Source organism: Oncorhynchus keta, unplaced genomic scaffold (genome assembly GCF_023373465.1).
Source record: "Oncorhynchus keta strain PuntledgeMale-10-30-2019 unplaced genomic scaffold, Oket_V2 Un_contig_25469_pilon_pilon, whole genome shotgun sequence".
NCBI classification, from domain to species: Eukaryota; Metazoa; Chordata; class Actinopteri; order Salmoniformes; family Salmonidae; genus Oncorhynchus; species Oncorhynchus keta.
The window spans coordinates 23,930-43,890 of NW_026284462.1; the positions used below are offsets into that span (position 1 = coordinate 23,930).

The 19,961-nt window shown below is 42.5% G+C and overlaps 1 protein-coding gene and 1 long non-coding RNA gene across 14 annotated transcripts in view; both read right to left on the reverse strand.

Moving 5' to 3' along the window:
• The window catches only part of sema7a (semaphorin 7A), an 85,180-nt gene that overhangs the window by 23,562 nt on the left and 41,657 nt on the right, over window positions 1–19,961 (reverse strand). Inside the window, exons 8-9 of the mRNA XM_052506083.1 lie at window positions 2,391–2,569; window positions 238–346 (exon numbers count right to left, since the gene is read on the reverse strand). Of these exons, the coding sequence (XP_052362043.1) occupies window positions 238–346; window positions 2,391–2,569 (288 nt within the window). The remainder of the gene's footprint in view (window positions 1–237; window positions 347–2,390; window positions 2,570–19,961) is intronic.
• Window positions 5,106–10,056, reverse strand: LOC127922367 (uncharacterized). 13 transcript variants are annotated; one of them, XR_008111071.1, is made up of 5 exons: window positions 7,278–10,056; window positions 5,585–7,188; window positions 5,413–5,455; window positions 5,284–5,326; window positions 5,227–5,240 (listed from the first exon to the last, which is right to left on the reverse strand). It is a non-coding gene; the product is annotated as an uncharacterized LOC127922367 (long non-coding RNA). The 13 variants fall into 13 exon arrangements; XR_008111075.1 differs by having other exon boundaries at window positions 5,106–5,455; window positions 5,585–5,842; window positions 5,929–7,188; XR_008111074.1 differs by having other exon boundaries at window positions 5,106–5,455; window positions 5,585–5,842; window positions 5,886–7,188.

Sequence of the window (19,961 nt, forward strand, 5' to 3'; positions counted from 1 at the left end):
TAAGGCGCAGAGACACATTTCCCCCTATCCACCCTGGAATAATGAGTCTCAAATGTTCCTTTGTTTTCAGTCACTTGTTAGTTATGGTCCACATGACACTGGCTAAAATATGTCTGATTCTTTAGGTTAAGAAGACAACAGACTGCTTTGTTAACGGGAGCAGAGATGTACATGTAGCTGCAGAATAGAACATATGTCTATTGTCCTGGAAGATGTAAAAAAGTCAGAATTCCTTACTGTTCCAGGTCTTGGGTTGGGAATGTCCTTATTGTATCCCCTGAAGGGAGAGGTCTGGAATATCCTGTCGATCTCTTCCATGGAGTAGACGCAGACAGCTGTGCCATTCCTATTGGTGGAGAGAACAGGTTAGACTCAGGTTAGATTGTTCATCTTCATCTTCAAATCAAATCCAATTTTATTAATCACATGTGCCGAATACAACAGGTGTAGTAGACCTTACAGTGAAATGCTGAATACAACAGGTGTAGTAGACCTCACAGTGAAATGCTGAATACAACAGGTGTAGTAGACCTTACAGTGAAATGCTGAATACAACAGGTGTAGTAGACCTTACAGTGAAATGCTGAATACAACAGGTGTAGTAGACCTTACAGTGAAATGCTGAATACAACAGGTGTAGTAGACCTTACAGTGAAATGCTGAATACAACAGGTGTAGTAGACCTCACAGTGAAATGCTGAATACAACAGGTGTAGTAGACCTCACAGTGAAATGCTTACTTACGAACCCCTAACCTAAAATGCAGTTAAAAAAAATACGGATAAGAATAAGAAATAAAAGTAACAAGTAATTAAAGAGCAGCAGTAAAATAACAATGTGGAGGCTATATACAGGGGGTACCGATACAGAGTCAATGTGGAGGCTATATACAGGGGGGTACCGGTACAGAGTCAATGTGGAGGCTATATACAGGAGGTACAGGTACAGAGTCAATATGGAGGCTATATACAGGGGGTACCGGTACAGAGTCAATGAGGAGGCTATATACAGGGTGTACCGGTACAGAGTCAATGTGGAGGCTATATACAGGGGGTACCAGTACAGAGTCAATGTGGAGGCTATATACAGGGGGTACCGGTACAGAGTCAATGTGGAGGCTATATACAGGGGGTACCGGTACAGAGTCAATGTGGAGGCTATATACAGGGGGTACCGGTACAGAGTCAATGTGGAGGCTATATACAGGGGTACCGGTACAGAGTCAATGTGGAGGCTATATACAGGGGGGGGAGTCAATGTGGACCAGAGTCAATGTGGAGGCTATATACAGGGGTACAGGTACAGAGTCAATGTGGAGGCTATATACAGGGGGGTACAGAGTCAATGTGGAGGTACAGAGTCAATGTGGAGGCTATATACAGGGTGTATCGGTACAGAGTCAATGTGGAGGCTATATACAGGGGGTACCTGTACAGAGTCAATGTGGAGGCTATATACAGGGGTACCGGTACAGAGTCAATGTGGAGGCTATATACAGGGGGTACCGGTACTGAGTCAATGTGGAGGCTATATACAGGGGTACCGGTACTGAGTCAGTGCGGAGACTATATACAGGGGTACCGGTACAGAGTCAATGTGGAGGCTATATACAGGGGGTACCAGTACAGAGTCAATGTGGAGGCTATATACAGGGGGTACCGGTACAGAGTCAATGTGGAGGCTATATACAGGGGGGTACTAGTACAGAGTCAATGTGTGCCGGGGCACCGGTTAGTTGAGGTAATATGTACATGTAGGTAGAGTTACTATATAAGTGACTATGTATAGATAATAACAGAGAGTAGCAGCGGTGTAAAAGAGGGGGGGCAATGCAAATAGTCTGGGTAGCCATTTGATTAGATGTTCTGGAGTCTTATGGCTTGGGGGTAGAAGCTGTTTAGAATCCTCTTGACCATCTTATGGAGCCTCTTGGTCCTAGACTACTGCTTGCCATGTGGTAGCGGAGAGAACAGTCTATGACTGGGGTGGCTGGAGTCTGACAATTTTTAGGGCCTTCCTCTGACACCGCCTGGGATAGAGGTCCCGGATGAAAATAAAATTTGATTTGATTTGGGATGGCAGGAAGTTTGGCCCCAGTGATGTACTGGGCCGTTCGCACTACCCTCTGAAGTGCCTTGCGGTCAGAGGACGAGCAGTTGCCATACAAGGCAGTGATGCAACCCGTCAGGATGCTCTCGGTGGTGCAGCTGTAGAACATTTTGAGGATCTGAGGACCCATGTCAAATCTCTGCTCGAATATCTGAGGTAAGCGTGCAGATCTCAAGTCAGAATACCGCTCCAGTGACAGTTAGTTAGGAATTTGGGGCATTGGGAGAATGCATATGTACAGGAGCTGCTGGGAGATAACAGAGGCAGGATAATTTTCTCACCAGCTGCTGGTGAACAGAGCATAGACTTGTGAGTCCCTCCATTCCTCTGCGTGGAGCACGTAGACATCTTGGAGCCGGTTAAAGTAGAGCGACTCGTTGGGAATCCCACACACCAGCCGAGCCTTCAGGAACGACGTCCACATGTTCTGCAAGAACCGCTTAGAACCGCCTTCATCCACCTGTAGAATGACATCACCACCATAATCAACATTATCATCATCACCATAATTCTCACCACGATCACCATCATCATTACCACCATCATCATTACCACCATCATCATAACCAACATTATCCTCACCCTCATCATCATCACCATCATCCTCACCACCATCATCTTCACCACCATCATCCTCATCACCATCATCTTCACCACCATCATCCTCACCACCATTATCTTCACCACCCTCATCTTCACCACCATCATCTTCACCACCATCATCTTCACCACCATCATCTTCACCACCATCATCTTCACCACCATCATCATAGCCAACATTATCCTCACCCTCATCATTATCACCATCATCCTCATCACCATCATCCTCACCACCATCATCATCACCACCATCATCATCACCATCATCCTCTTCACCATCATCCTCACCACCATCATCATCACCACCACCATCATCCTCAACACCATCATCATCACCACCATCATCATCACCAACATCCTCTTCACCATCATCCTCTTCACCATCATCCTCACCACCATCATCATCATCACCACCACCATCATCCTCTTCACCATCATCCTCACCACCATCATCCTCATCACCACCATCATCATCACCACCACCATCATCCTCTTCACCATCATCTTCACCACCATCATCATCTTCACATTTACATTACATTTACATACATCTTCACCACCATCATTTTCACCACCAGCATCTTCACCACCATCATCTTCACCACCATCATCTTCACCACCATCATCCTCATCACCATCATCTTCACCACCATCATCACCACCATCATCATAACCAACATTATCCTCACCCTCATCATTATCACCATCATCCTCACCACCATCATCATCACCATCATCCTCACCACCATCATCATCACCACCACCATCATCCTCACCACCATCATCTTCACCACCCTCATCTTCACCACCATCAACTTCACCACCATCATCATAACCATCATCCTCATCACCATCATCCTCATCACCATCATCCTCATCACCATCATCTTCACCACCATCATCTTCACCACCATCAACTTCACCATCATCATCACCACCACCATCATCATCACCATCATCCTCACCACCATCATCATCACCACCACCATCATCCTCACCACCATCATCTTCACCACCCTCATCTTCACCACCATCAACTTCACCACCATCATCATAACCATCATCCTCATCACCATCATCCTCATCACCATCATCATCACCACCATCATCCTCACCACCATCATCTTCACCACCATCATCTTCACCACCATCATCCTCATCACCATCATCTTCACCACCATCATCATCACCATCATCCTCACCACCATCATCATCACCACCATCATCTTCACCACCATCATCATCACCACCATCATCTTCACCACCATCATCTTCACCACCATCAACTTCACCATCATCATCACCACCATCATCATCACCACCACCATCATCCTCACCACCATCATCTTCACCACCATCATCTTCACCACCATCATCTTCACCACCATCATCCTCATCACCATCATCTTCACCACCATCATCTTCACCACCATCATCATAACCAACATTATCCTCACCCTCATCATTATCACCATCATCTTCATCACCATCATCCTCACCACCATCATCCTCATCACCACCATCATCATCACCACCACCATCATCCTCTTCACCATCATCTTCACCACCATCATCATCTTCACCACCATCATTTTCACCACCAGCATCTTCACCACCATCATCTTCACCACCATCATCCTCATCACCATCATCCTCATCACCACCATCATCATCACCACCACCATCATCTTCACCACCATCATCTTCACCACCATCATCTTCACCACCATCATCATAACCAACATTATCCTCACCCTCATCATTATCACCATCATCTTCACCATCATCCTCATCACCATCATCCTCACCACCATCATCATCACCATCATCCTCATCACCATCATCCTCATCACCATCATCATCACCACCATCATCATCACCACCACCATCATCCTCACCACCATCATCTTCACCACCATCATCTTCACCACCATCATCATAACCAACATTATCCTCACCCTCATCATTATCACCATCATCTTCATCACCATCATCCTCACCACCATCATCATCACCATCATCCTCTTCACCATCATCCTCATCACCATCATCCTCACCACCATCATCATCACCACCATCATCATCACCACCATCATCCTCATCACCATCATCCTCACCAACATTATCCTCACCAACATTATCCTCACCCTCATCATTATCACCATCATCCTCATCACCATCATTTTCACCACCATCTTCCACATCACCATCATCCTCACCACCATCATCATCATCACCATCATCATCATCACCATCATCTTACCACCAAAATCCTCATCACCATCATTTTACCACCATAATCCTCATCACCATCATTTTACCACCATAATCCTCATCACCATCATCTTCACCACCACCATCAAAATCCTCATCACCATCATTTTACCACCATAATCCTCATCACCATCATTTTACCACCATAATCCTCATCACCATCATCTTCACCACCACCATCATCCTCCTCACCACCATCATCCTCATTATGCAGCTGCAGAATGATGACATCATCAGAATAAACTTCCTTCATACACCTGCACAATGATGACATCATCAGAATAAACTTCCATAATACACCTGCACAATGATGACATCATCTGAATAAACTTCCTTCATACACCTGCACAATGATGACATCATCAGAATAAACTTCCATCATACAACAGCACAATGATGACATCATCAGAATAAACTTCCATAATACACCTGCACAATGATGACATCATCTGAATAAACTTCCTTCATACACCTGCACAATGATGACATCATCAGAATAAACTTCCTTCATACAACAGCACAATGATGACATCATCAGAATAAACTTCCATCATACAACAGCACAATGATGACATCATCAGAATAAACTTCCTTCATACACCTGCACAATGATGACATCATCAGAATAAACTTCCTTCATACACCTGCACAATGATGACATCATCAGAATAAACTTCCTTCATACAACAGCACAATGATGACATCATCAGAATAAACTTCCTTCATACACCTGCACAATGATGACATCATCAGAATAAACTTCCTTCATACAACAGCACAATGATGACATCATCAGAATAAACTTCCTTCATACAACAGCACAATGATGACATCATCAGAATAAACTTCCTTCATACACCTGCACAATGATGACATCATCAGAATAAACTTCCTTCATACACCAGCACAATGATGACATCATCAGAATAAACTTCCTTCATACACCAGCACAATGATGACATCATCAGAATAAACTTCCTTCATACACCTGCACAATGATGACATCATCAGAATAAACTTCCTTCATACACCTGCACAATGATGACATCATCAGAATAAACTTCCTTCATACACCAGCACAATGATGACATCATCAGAATAAACTTCCTTCATACAACAGCACAATGATGACATCATTGGAACTAAGACACTGAAAAAGAACCAAGCCAAACAAAGGTCTTCATTGTCAATGCTTTTCCACAACTGTGACCCCTTTTAAATCGGACCAGTAAATATACATGGAACCGAGATAGATGTCTCACAGTGGAAGTTGAGTCTTTTGAAAGCCGATCCGTGTCCATCTGCACAGACGGTCCTGTTCCTGGTTAATCCAAACAATAACAATACTGTAGATAGAATGTTAGTGGCCTTCGAGATTCACAGGTGGTATGGTTAGCCTACATTACAGTATGTACAGTAACATGTCTTCTCCAACAAATAGCTGGGCTGCTAGAAGGGAGGGCCTTGTACTGCAGTAGAATAAACAGACAAGGTGCTGTTACAGCTGTTCTCGGGAATGACTGGAATCTGTGGGATACGAGGGGAGTGTTGGTGCAGATAGATTCAGACAGAACTGTGGTTCAGAACTTGATGAAAAACACTTTTAATCTATCCGGGAGTCAGATCAGTAAAATCACTTGTAATCTATCCGGGAGTCAGATCAGTTAGTGTTGTATAACCATCTCCTGTGGTAGATGTCATGCCCAACTATGCACGCGTTAAACCAGTATATTTGCATCACAACACTGAAGTGTAAGAGGTCTCCAAATGTTTTACATGGACTGGATCATTATATATAACACTTGGGTCCTGTTTCAGTAGCAATGATATTAGACCTTCTTGTTGCGTGTCTGATAATCTACCATTTATATAGGAGTGGTCAAAACATGATAATAATGGTCCTCTGAGTATATCAAAATAAGTTTGGTAAACCTCCACTGGTACGCCATCCAGCCCTGGAGTTTGGTAAACCTCCACTGGTACGCCATCCAGCCCTGGAGTTTGGTAAACCTCCACTGGTACGCCATCCAGCCCTGGAGTTTGGTAAACCTCCACTGGTACGCCATCCAGCCCTGGAGTTTGGTAAACCTCCACTGGTACGCCATCCAGCCCTGGAGTTTGGTAAACCTCCACTGGTACGCCATCCAGCCCTGGAGTTTGGTAAACCTCCACTGGTACGCCATCCAGCCCTGGAGTTTGGTAAACCTCCACTGGTACGCCATCCAGCCCAGCCCTGTACGCCATCCAGCCCTGGAGTTTGGTAAACCTCCCTCATCCAGCCCAGTTTGGTAAACCTCCACTGGTACGCCATCCAGCCCTGGAGTTTGGTAAACCTCCACTGGTACGCCATCCAGCCCTGGAGTTTGGTAAACCTCCACTGGTACGCCATCCAGCCCTGGAGTTTTCCCAGCCTTATAAAGGCTTTCATTGCATCATGAAATTCCTTCTCTGTAATTTGGCCTTCGCGTGAGTCTTTCTGTGCAGATTTTTTTTTAAATCCATACAATTAGCTTCGGTTAGTGGAGATGGAGACTGAAACGAGAATATATCCTTATTTCCTCTTTCAAAACATCATTCGGTGAATCATGTGAGACTCCATCATTTGTAAACTAGTTTTAATTTAAAAAAATTAGCAGCATTTCTATATTCTATATTTCTATATTGAAGATTTCTATATTCTATATTTCTATACTGAAGATTGAAAAATAATTTGGTGCATTTTCCCCCATATTCCATCCAGTTCCCTTTATTTTTATAATATATTACAGTGGATCTTTCTTGAATACGGTCCCCTGTTTCTTTTTGTTTTTTACTCTAACTTATTCTGTGCCTCTGTGGTACAGTTTTTATTGCTATCTAACTGCACTGTTCGTCCTTCAATTTCCTTGGTTAATATGGACTCTTGATCGAAATTGCTCTTGTTTTATAGATGAGTACTGTATTGCATTGCCTCTAAAGGCACATTTAAAAGTGTCCCATACAGTAAGGGGATCTGATGTACCTAATGTTATGTCTGAAAAAGTCAGTTATAAATTCTTCTGTCCTAGTTCTAAACAATTTATCATCTAGTAGGCTTTGATTAAATTTCCAATATCCTCGCCCACGTGGAAATTCTGTAAGAGTCATATATATATATATGCCAATTATGTGATGATCCGACCACATTCTGTCCCTTATCAACACTTTTTAAACTTTTGGTGCCAGAGAGAATGGTATGAGAAAGTAGTCAAGAGGACTAGCTTGATTAAGACGACTAGCTTGATTAAGCCTCCGCCATGTATATCTCACTAGATCACGGTATTTAAGTCTCCATATATCCACTAATTCCAATATATCCATGACATTCATGATTTCCTTAAGTGCCTGAGGGTGATAGTTTGTGGTGTGATTTCCTTTCCGGTCCATAGAGGTATTTAAGACCGTATTAAAATCTTCCCCTCTCTGAATGTCTGAGTGTGACCCCCTCTCCATGGGTTACTGCAGCTAGTGTTGCCAGCACTGCCACTGCCTGGGTGGGGGCACCCCACCGGAATCCCCACCGGCTTGGTACAAGGTCATCAAGGTTCTCATTAGCACTCTCATTTGAGAGTGTCCTTGTATAGTATGCTCTCCCTTTAGGGGGCTTTGGCTTAGCAGGACCAACCCTGCCAGCCAGGCTCAGAATCTTGAGTGGGCAGTGCTGCCATTAGGTTCTTGGTCACCTCCCTGACCAAGGCCCTTCTCATCAGATTGCTCAGTTTGGCAGGGCAGTGATCTCTTGGAAGAGTCTTGTCTTCCATTTAAGATGGAGGCCACTGTGTTCTTCGGGACCTTCAATGCTGTAGAAATGTTATAGTACCCTTCCCCAGATCTGTGCCTCGACACAATCCTGTCTCGGAGCTCTGTGGACAATTCCTTTGACCTCAAGGCTTGGTTTTTGCTCTGACATGCACTGCCAACTGTGGGACCTTATATAGACAGTTGTGTGCCTTTCCAAATCATGTCCAATCAATTGAATTTACCACAGGTGGTCTCCAATCAAGTTGTAGAAACATCAAGGATGATCAATGGAAACAGGATGCACCTGAGCTCAAGTTTGAGTCTCATTGCGAAGGGTCTGAATACTTATGTAAATAAGGTATTTCTGTTCCTTATTTTTAATAAATGTGTAAAACATCCCAAAAACCTGTTTTTGCTATGTCAAAATGGGGAATTGTCTGTAGATTGCTGAGGATTTGTATTTACTTAATCAATTTTAGAATAAGGCTGTAACGTAACAAAATGTGGAAAAATTCAAGGGGTCTGAACACTTTCCGAAGGCACTGTACATAGACACATTGGCATTACTGAAAGCCAGTGGCATGTCGTTAGTAAAGCTTGAAGAAAGTAAGGGGCCGAGACAGCTGCCCTGGGGAATTCCTGATTATACCTGGATTCTGTTGGAGAGGCTTCCATTAAAGAACACCCTCTGTGGTCTGTTAGGTAGGTAACTCTTTATCCACAATATAGCAGGGGGTGTAAAGCCATAACACAAACGTTTTTCCAGCAACAGACTATGATCGATAATGTCAAAAGCCGCACTGATGTTTAACAAATCAGTCCCCACAATCTTTTTTTTTATCACTTTCTCTCAGCCAATGATCAGTCATTTGTGTAAGTGCTGTGTTTGCTGAATGTACTTCCTTATAATCGTACTGGAATTCTGTTGTCAATTTGTTTACTGTAAAATAGCATTGTATCTGGTCAAACACCATTTTTTTCCAGAAGTTTACTAAGGGTTGGTAACAGGCTGATTGGTCGACTATTTGAGCCAGTAAAGGGTGCTTTACTATTCTTAGGTAGCGGAATGACTTTAGCTTCCCTCCAGGCCTGAGGGCACACACTCTCTCGTAGGCTTATATTGCAAATATGGCAGATACGAGTGGCAATATCATCCGCTATTATCCTCAGTAATTTTCTATCCAATGTGTCATTTGAAGGGCTGTCCACATACTTTTGTATATCTAGTGTACCATAGGTACGGTCTCATTTTGTCATGACTAGTGGAGGCATTAACCCAGGATAGTAGGTAGGTCATACACGCTGAAGTTAAGTAACCACTACTGCTGAACTGTGTCTGAACTGTGTCTGAACTGCTGAACTGTGTCTGAACTGTGTCTGAACTGTGTCTGAACTGGGTCTGAACTGGGTCTGAACTGGGTCTGAACTGAATGGAAAACACTGCTAATATACGTCCTTCTGTAGCTCAGTTGGTAGAGCATGGCGCTTGTAACGCCAGGGTAGTGGGTTCGATTCCCGGGACCACCCATACGTAGAATGTATGCACACATGACTGTAAGTCGCTTTGGATAAAAGCGTCTGCTAAATGGCATATATTATTATTATTATTATTATAATCCCACGATCAGGAGTTGGCTACAGATAGATCTGGGATCTGAGGTGTTAAAAGGTTAAACCCACTGGGTACAGACGTCAGTTCAACGTCTAGTTTTGATTCGTGAATTCAACGTGAAATAAACAACAAAAATTCACATCCAATCGGTTTTCCACATTGATTCAACATCATCCAATCGGTTTTCCACATTGATTCAACATCATCCAATCGGTTTTCCACATTGATTCAACATCATCCAATCGGTTTTCCACATTGATTCAACATCATCCAATCGGTTTTCCACATTGATTCAACATCATCCAATCGGTTTCCCACATTGATTCAACATCATCCAATCGGTTTCCCACATTGATTCAACATCATCCAATCGGTTTCCCACATTGATTCAACATCATCCAATCGGTTTTCCACATTGATTCAACATCATCCAATCGGTTTTCCACATTGATTCAACATCATCCAATCGGTTTTCCACATTGATTCAACATCATCCAATCGGTTTTCCACATTGATTCAACATCATCCAATCGGTTTTCCACATTGATTCAACATCATCCAATCGGTTTTCCACATTGATTCAACATCATCCAATCGGTTTTCCACATTGATTCAACATCATCCAATCGGTTTTCCACATTGATTCAACATCATCCAATCGGTTTTCCACATTGATTCAACATCATCCAATCGGTTTTCCACATTGATTCAACATCATCCAATCGGTTGATTCAACCAACATTGATTCAACATCATCCAATCGGTTTTCCACATTGATTCAACATCATCCAATCGGTTTTCCACATTGATTCAACATCATCCAATCGGTTTTCCACATTGATTCAACATCATCCAATCGGTTTTCCACATTGATTCAACATCATCCAATCGGTTTTCCACATTGATTCAACATCATCCAATCGGTTTTCCACATTGATTCAACATCATCCAATCGGTTTTCCACATTGATTCAACATCATCCAATCGGTTTTCCACATTGATTCAACATCATCCAATCGGTTTTCCACATTGATTCAACATCATCCAATCGGTTTTCCACATTGATTCAACATCATCCAATCGGTTTTCCACATTGATTCAACATCATCCAATCGGTTTTCCACATTGATTCAACATCATCCAATCGGTTTTCCACATTGATTCAACATCATCCAATCGGTTTTCCACATTGATTCAACATCATCCAATCGGTTTTCCACATTGATTCAACATCATCCAATCGGTTTTCCACATTGATTCAACATCATCCAATCGGTTTTCCACATTGATTCAACATCATCCAATCGGTTTTCCACATTGATTCAACATCATCCAATCGGTTTTCCACATTGATTCAACATCATCCAATCGGTTTTCCACATTGATTCAACATCATCCAATCGGTTTTCCACATTGATTCAACATCATCCAATCGGTTTTCCACATTGATTCAACATCATCCAATCGGTTTTCCACATTGATTCAACATCATCCAATCGGTTTTCCACATGGATTCAACGTCATCCAATCGGTTTTCCACATTGATTCAACATCATCCAATCGGTTTTCCACATTGATTCAACATCATCCAATCGGTTTTCCACATTGATTCAACATCATCCAATCGGTTTCCCACATTGATTCAACATCATCCAATCGGTTTTCCACATTGATTCAACATCATCCAATCGGTTTTCCACATTGATTCAACATCATCCAATCGGTTTCCCACATTGATTCAACATCATCCAATCGGTTTTCCACATTGATTCAACATCATCCAATCGGTTTTCCACATTGATTCAACATCATCCAATCGGTTTTCCACATTGATTCAACATCATCCAATCGGTTTTCCACATTGATTCAACATCATCCAATCGGTTTTCCACATTGATTCAACATCATCCAATCGGTTTCCCACATTGATTCAACATCATCCAATCGGTTTTCCACATTGATTCAACATCATCCAATCGGTTTTCCACATTGATTCATCATCATCCAATCGGTTTTCCACATTGATTCAACATCATCCAATTGTATTTTGGGGTTGAAATGAAACAATGAAACAACAGCCCAGTCTAGATCAGCAACCACTGAGCTGCATCTGAGCTGGATGAAAAACACTTCATCTGGTCTCTTATGGTCGGTGTCACGTTATCGGAGACGGAAGTCTCAAGCTCTCATAACCTGTGAGTATCAATGACCCTGGTAACATTTTCCATCTCCTCTCCTTCCCCGTTTCAGAGACACAGGCCAAACGCGGTAATAATAGATGTCCTACCGTTTACTAGTCACATGCTATCTAAAAAAGGTAGAAACAAAAAGACATACTATAGACGGATGGAGAAAAATATCAAACTGAAAACAATGTCGTTCTCAGACGAACTCAACTCAGTGTGTTCACCGGTTAAATTTCCTTCCTGCTGACACTTGGTTTTTATCTAATACAAGATCACAGGAAACATTACGCACCATGAGAAAACCACTGTTAGCCTTCTGACATCAATGTAATGCATCAAGTAGCTGGCCAATCAGTAGCAGTGTGTACTCAATATTTGGGTCCCACTTGAAATGGCATGCAGGTGTCACAACGTATAAAGGCTTCATAAACACTACATCAATGTGTCACATAGCATCTATTACTGTATGTCATGCTCTATAAAGGCTTCATAAACACTACATCAATGTGTCACATAGCATCTATAACTGTATGTCATGCTCTATAAAGGCTTCATAAACACTACATCAATGTGTCACATAGCATCTATAACTGTATGTCATGCTCTATAAAGGCTTCATAAACACTACATCAATGTGTCACATAGCATCTATAACTGTATGTCATGCTCTATAAAGGCTTCATAAACACTACATCAACGTGTCACATAGCATCTATAACTGTATGTCATGCTCTATAAAGGCTTCATAAACACTACATCAATGTGTCACATAGCATCTATAACTGTATGTCATGCTCTATAAAGGCTTCATAAACACTACATCAATGTGTCACATAGCATCTATAACTGTATGTCATGCTCTATAAAGGCTTCATAAACACTACATCAATGTGTCACATAGCATCTATAACTGTATGTCATGCTCTATAAAGGCTTCATAAACACTACATCAATGTGTCACATAGCATCTATAACTGTATGTCATGCTCTATAAAGGCTTCATAAACACTACATCAATGTGTCACATAGCATCTATAACTGTATGTCATGCTCTATAAAGGCTTCATAAACACTACATCAATGTGTCACATAGCATCTATAACTGTATGTCATGCTCTATAAAGGCTTCATAAACACTACATCAATGTGTCACATAGCATCTATAACTGTATGTCATGCTCTATAAAGGCTTCATAAACACTACATCATACCTATGTAAACTTTAACATGGATTTATCCTGCAATAGATGTTGTTCAACTGGTAACATACACTGTTGTCTACTTCAAATGCCTCTTGAGGGGAAAGTAATCTAAAAGTAACTGAATGTAATCAGATTACAATACTGAGTTTGGGTAAACCAAAAGTTACGTTACTGATTACAAGTTTGGACAGGTAACTAGCGGATTATATTTAGGAAGTAACCTGCCCAACCCTGGCTGTGAGAATTTCTCTGGGGTTACATTTATGTAGTGCTTATGAAGGCATTATGAACCCTTTATAAAGCCTGACATAAGGTTATAGATGCTTTGTAACACATTTATGTAGTGCTTATGAAGGCATTATGAACCCTTTATAAAGCCTGACATAAGGTTATAGATGCTTTGTAACACATTTATGTAGTGCTTATGAAGGCATTATGAAGCCTTTATAAACTGAACTGGAGCGGGACCAACATTTGGTTGTGGATGCCAATCACTGATTGCTGTTTGCTCATACAGAAGCAACCCTGTTGACTAACGACAGAAAAACACGGTTTGCCTAATCCCCCGAGTCAGATTGTTTCCAAAATATTGAGGCACCATGTGTGCAAGACAGGAAACCAAGGCTACTGTTTTCCTATCGCATACAGCACAGCCCTGCTGACGACATGATAGACAAGCTTTGCCTTCAGGTTTTCAATTTCTTCTGTCAATAAAATAACTTTACAAAGAACAGTATTTGAGTCTGGAACAGCATTGTTTTCTTCCAACTATCTTGACCTTCTAAGGCAACATGTCTCTTAGCACGGGGTAGAGACTAGACTATTGGCAGGGTAGAGGAGTTTTGAATCTATCTGATGAGGAGACAGCTAGCAACTCTTTGTCTCGTCACAGTCCACAAGTCCAGAACAGACTATGGGAGGCGTACAGTATTACATAGAGCCATGACTACATGGAACTCTATTCCACAGTACTACATAGAGCCATGACTACATGGAACTCTATTCCACAGTACTACATAGAGCCATGACTACATGGAACTCCATCTAACATACTGTCTCTATCTAACAGACTGTCTCTATCCCACCATCTGACAGACTGTCTCTATCTAACAGACTGTCTCTATCCCACCATCTAACAGACTGTCTCTATCCCACCATCTAACAGACTGTCTCTATCCCACTATCTAACAGACTGTCTCTATCCCACCATCTAACAGACTGTCTCTATCTAACAGACTGTCTCTATCCCACTATCTGACAGACTGTCTCTATCCCACTATCTGACAGACTGTCTCTATCTAACAGACTGTCTCTATCCCACCATCTAACAGACTGTCTCTATCTGACAGACTGTCTCTATCTACCAGACTGTCTCTATCTGACAGACTGTCTCTATCCCACCATCTGACAGACTGTCTTTATCTAACAGACTGTCTCTATCCCACTATCTGACAGACTGTCTCTATCCCACCATCTAACAGACTGTCTTTATCTAACAGACTGTCTCTATCCCACCATCTAACAGACTGTCTTTATCTAACAGACTGTCTCTATCCCACCATCTGACAGACTGTCTCTATCTAACAGACTGTCTCTATCCCACCATCTAACAGACTGTCTCTATCCCACCATCTAACAGACTGTCTCTATTCCACTATCTGACAGACTGTCTCTATCTAACAGACTGTCTCTATCCCACCATCTAACAGACTGTCTCTATCCCACCATCTAACAGACTGTCTCTATTCCACTATCTGACAGACTGTCTCTATCTAACAGACTGTCTCTATCCCACCATCTAACAGACTGTCTCTATCTAACAGACTGTCTCTATCCCACTATCTGACAGACTGTCTCTATCCCACTATCTGACAGACTGTCTCTATCTAACAGACTGTCTCTATCCCACCATCTAACAGACTGTCTCTATCTGACAGACTGTCTCTATCTACCAGACTGTCTCTATCTGACAGACTGTCTCTATCCCACCATCTGACAGACTGTCTTTATCTAACAGACTGTCTCTATCCCACTATCTGACAGACTGTCTCTATCCCACCATCTAACAGACTGTCTTTATCTAACAGACTGTCTCTATCCCACCATCTAACAGACTGTCTTTATCTAACAGACTGTCTCTATCCCACCATCTGACAGACTGTCTCTATCTAACAGACTGTCTCTATCTAACAGACTGTCTCTATCCCACCATCTAACAGACTGTCTCTATCCCCAACAGACTGTCTCTATCCCACTATCTGACAGACTGTCTCTATCCCACCATCTAACAGACTGTCTCTATCTAACAGACTGTCTCTATCCCACCATCTAACAGACTGTCTCTATCTAACAGACTGTCTCTATATCTAACAGACTGTCTCTATCCCACTATCTGACAGACTGTCTCTATCCCACCATCTAACAGACTGTCTCTATCTAACAGACTGTCTCTATCTGACAGACTGTCTCTATCTGACAGACTGTCTCTATCCCACCATCTAACAGACTGTCTCTATCTAACAGACTGTCTCTATCTAACAGACTGTCTCTATCCCACCATCTAACAGACTGTCTCTATCTGACAGACTGTCTCTATCCCACTATCTAACAGACTGTCTCTATCTGACAGACTGTCTCTATCCCACTATCTAACAGACTGTCTCTATCCCACTATCTAACAGACTGTCTCTATCTGACAGACTGTCTCTATCCCACTATCTAACAGACTGTCTCTATCTAACAGACTGTCTCTATCCCACCATCTAACAGACTGTCTCTATCCCACCATCTAACAGACTGTCTCTATCCCACCATCTAACAGACTGTCTCTATCCCACCATCTAACAGACTGTCTCTATCCCACCATCTAACAGACTGTCTCTATCCCACTATCTAACAGACTGTCTCTATCTAACAGACTGTCTCTATCTAACAGACTGTCTCTATCCCAACATCTGACAGACTGTCTCTATCCCACTATCTGACAGACTGTCTCTATCCCACCATCTAACAGACTGTCTCTATCCCACCATCTGACAGACTGTCTCTATCCCACTATCTAACAGACTGTCTCTATCTAACAGACTGTCTCTATCTAACAGACTGTCTCTATCCCACTATCTAACAGACTGTCTCTATCCCACTATCTAACAGACTGTCTCTATCCCACTATCTGACAGACTGTCTCTATCTAACAGACTGTCTCTATCCCACTATCTAACAGACTGTCTCTATCCCACTATCTGACAGACTGTCTCTATCCCACCATCTAACAGACTGTCTCTATCCCACTATCTAACAGACTGTCTCTATCTAACAGACTGTCTCTATCTGACAGACTGTCTCTATCCCACTATCTAACAGACTGTCTCTATCCCACCATCTAACAGACTGTCTCTATCCCACTATCTAACAGACTGTCTCTATCTAACAGACTGTCTCTATCCCACCATCTAACAGACTGTCTCTATCCCACTATCTAACAGACTGTCTCTATCCCACTATCTGACAGACTGTCTCTATCCCACCATCTAACAGACTGTCTCTATCTAACAGACTGTCTCTATCTAACAGACTGTCTCTATCCCACCATCTAACAGACTGTCTCTATCCCACCATCTAACAGACTGTCTCTATCTAACAGACTGTCTCTATCTAACAGACTGTCTCTATCTAACAGACTGTCTCTATCCCACTATCTAACAGACTGTCTCTATCCCACTATCTGACAGACTGTCTCTATCCCACTATCTAACAGACTGTCTCTATCCCACCATCTAACAGACTGTCTCTATCCCACCATCTAACAGACTGTCTCTATCCCACTATCTGACAGACTGTCTCTATCCCACCATCTAACAGACTGTCTCTATCCCACTATCTAACAGACTGTCTCTATCTAACAGACTGTCTCTATCCCACTATCTGACAGACTGTCTCTATCCCACTATCTGACAGACTGTCTCTATCCCACCATCTAACAGACTGTCTCTATCTAACAGACTGTCTCTATCCCACTATCTGACAGACTGTCTCTATCCCACTATCTGACAGACTGTCTCTATCCCACCATCTAACAGACTGTCTCTATCTAACAGACTGTCTCTATCCCACTATCTGACAGACTGTCTCTATCCCACCATCTAACAGACTGTCTCTATCCCACCATCTAACAGACTGTCTCTATCTAACAGACTGTCTCTATCCCACTATCTAACAGACTGTCTCTATCCCACCATCTAACAGACTGTCTCTATCCCACCATCTAACAGACTGTCTCTATCTAACAGACTGTCTCTATCCCACCATCTAACAGACTGTCTCTATCCCACCATCTAACAGACTGTCTCTATCTAACAGACTGTCTCTATCTAACAGACTGTCTCTATCTAACAGACTGTCTCTATCCCACTATCTAACAGACTGTCTCTATCTGACAGACTGTCTCTATCCCACTATCTAACAGACTGTCTCTATCCCACCATCTAACAGACTGTCTCTATCTAACAGACTGTCTCTATCTGACAGACTGTCTCTATCCCACCATCTAACAGACTGTCTCTATCCCACCATCTAACAGACTGTCTCTATCTAACAGACTGTCTCTATCCCACCATCTAACAGACTGTCTCTATCTGACAGACTGTCTCTATCCCACTATCTGACAGACTGTCTCTATCCCACTATCTGACAGACTGTCTCTATCCCACCATCTAACAAACTGTCTCTATCCCACCATCTAACAGACTGTCTCTATCCCACTATCTGACAGACTGTCTCTATCCCACTATCTGACAGACTGTCTCTATCTAAGAGACTGTCTCTATCTAACAGACTGTCTCTATCCCACCATCTAACAGACTGTCTCTATCCCACCATCTAACAGACTGTCTCTATCTAACAGACTGTCTCTATCCCACCATCTAACAGACTGTCTCTATCCCACCATCTAACAGACTGTCTCTATCTAACAGACTGTCTCTATCCCACTATCTAACAGACTGTCTCTATCCCACTATCTGACAGACTGTCTCTATCCCACCATCTAACAGACTGTCTCTATCTAACAGACTGTCTCTATCCCACCATCTAACAGACTGTCTCTATCCCACCATCTGACAGACTGTCTCTATCCCACCATCTGACAGACTGTCTCTATCTAACAGACTGTCTCTATCCCACTATCTGACAGACTGTCTCTATCCCACCATCTAACAGACTGTCTCTATCCCACCATCTAACAGACTGTCTCTATCTAACAGACTGTCTCTATCCCACTATCTAACAGACTGTCTCTATCCCACCATCTAACAGACTGTCTCTATCCCACCATCTAACAGACTGTCTCTATCTAACAGACTGTCTCTATCCCACCATCTAACAGACTGTCTCTATCCCACCATCTAACAGACTGTCTCTATCTAACAGACTGTCTCTATCTAACAGACTGTCTCTATCTGACAGACTGTCTCTATCCCACTATCTAACAGACTGTCTCTATCTGACAGACTGTCTCTATCCCACTATCTGACAGACTGTCTCTATCCCACCATCTAACAGACTGTCTCTATCTAACAGACTGTCTCTATCTGACAGACTGTCTCTATCCCACCATCTAACAGACTGTCTCTATCCCACCATCTAACAGACTGTCTCTATCCCACCATCTAACAGACTGTCTCTATCCCACTATCTAACAGACTGTCTCTATCCCACCATCTAACAGACTGTCTCTATCCCACTATCTGACAGACTGTCTTTATCTAACAGACTGTCTCTATCCCACCATCTAACAGACTGTCTCTATCCCACCATCTAACAGACTGTCTCTATCTAACAGACTGTCTCTATTCCACTATCTAACAGACTGTCTCTATCCCACTATCTAACAGACTGTCTCTATCCCACTATCTAACAGACTGTCTCTATCCCACTATCTAACAGACTGTCTCTATCTAACAGACCGTCTCTATCTAACAGACTGTCTCTATCCCACTATCTAACAGACTGTCTCTATCCCACCATCTAACAGACTGTCTCTATCCCACTATCTGACAGACTGTCTCTATCCCACCATCTAACAGACTGTCTCTATCCCACCATCTAACAGACTGTCTCTATCTAACAGACTGTCTCTATCCCACTATCTGACAGACTGTCTCTATCCCACCATCTAACAGACTGTCTCTATCCCACCATCTAACAGACTGTCTCTATCCC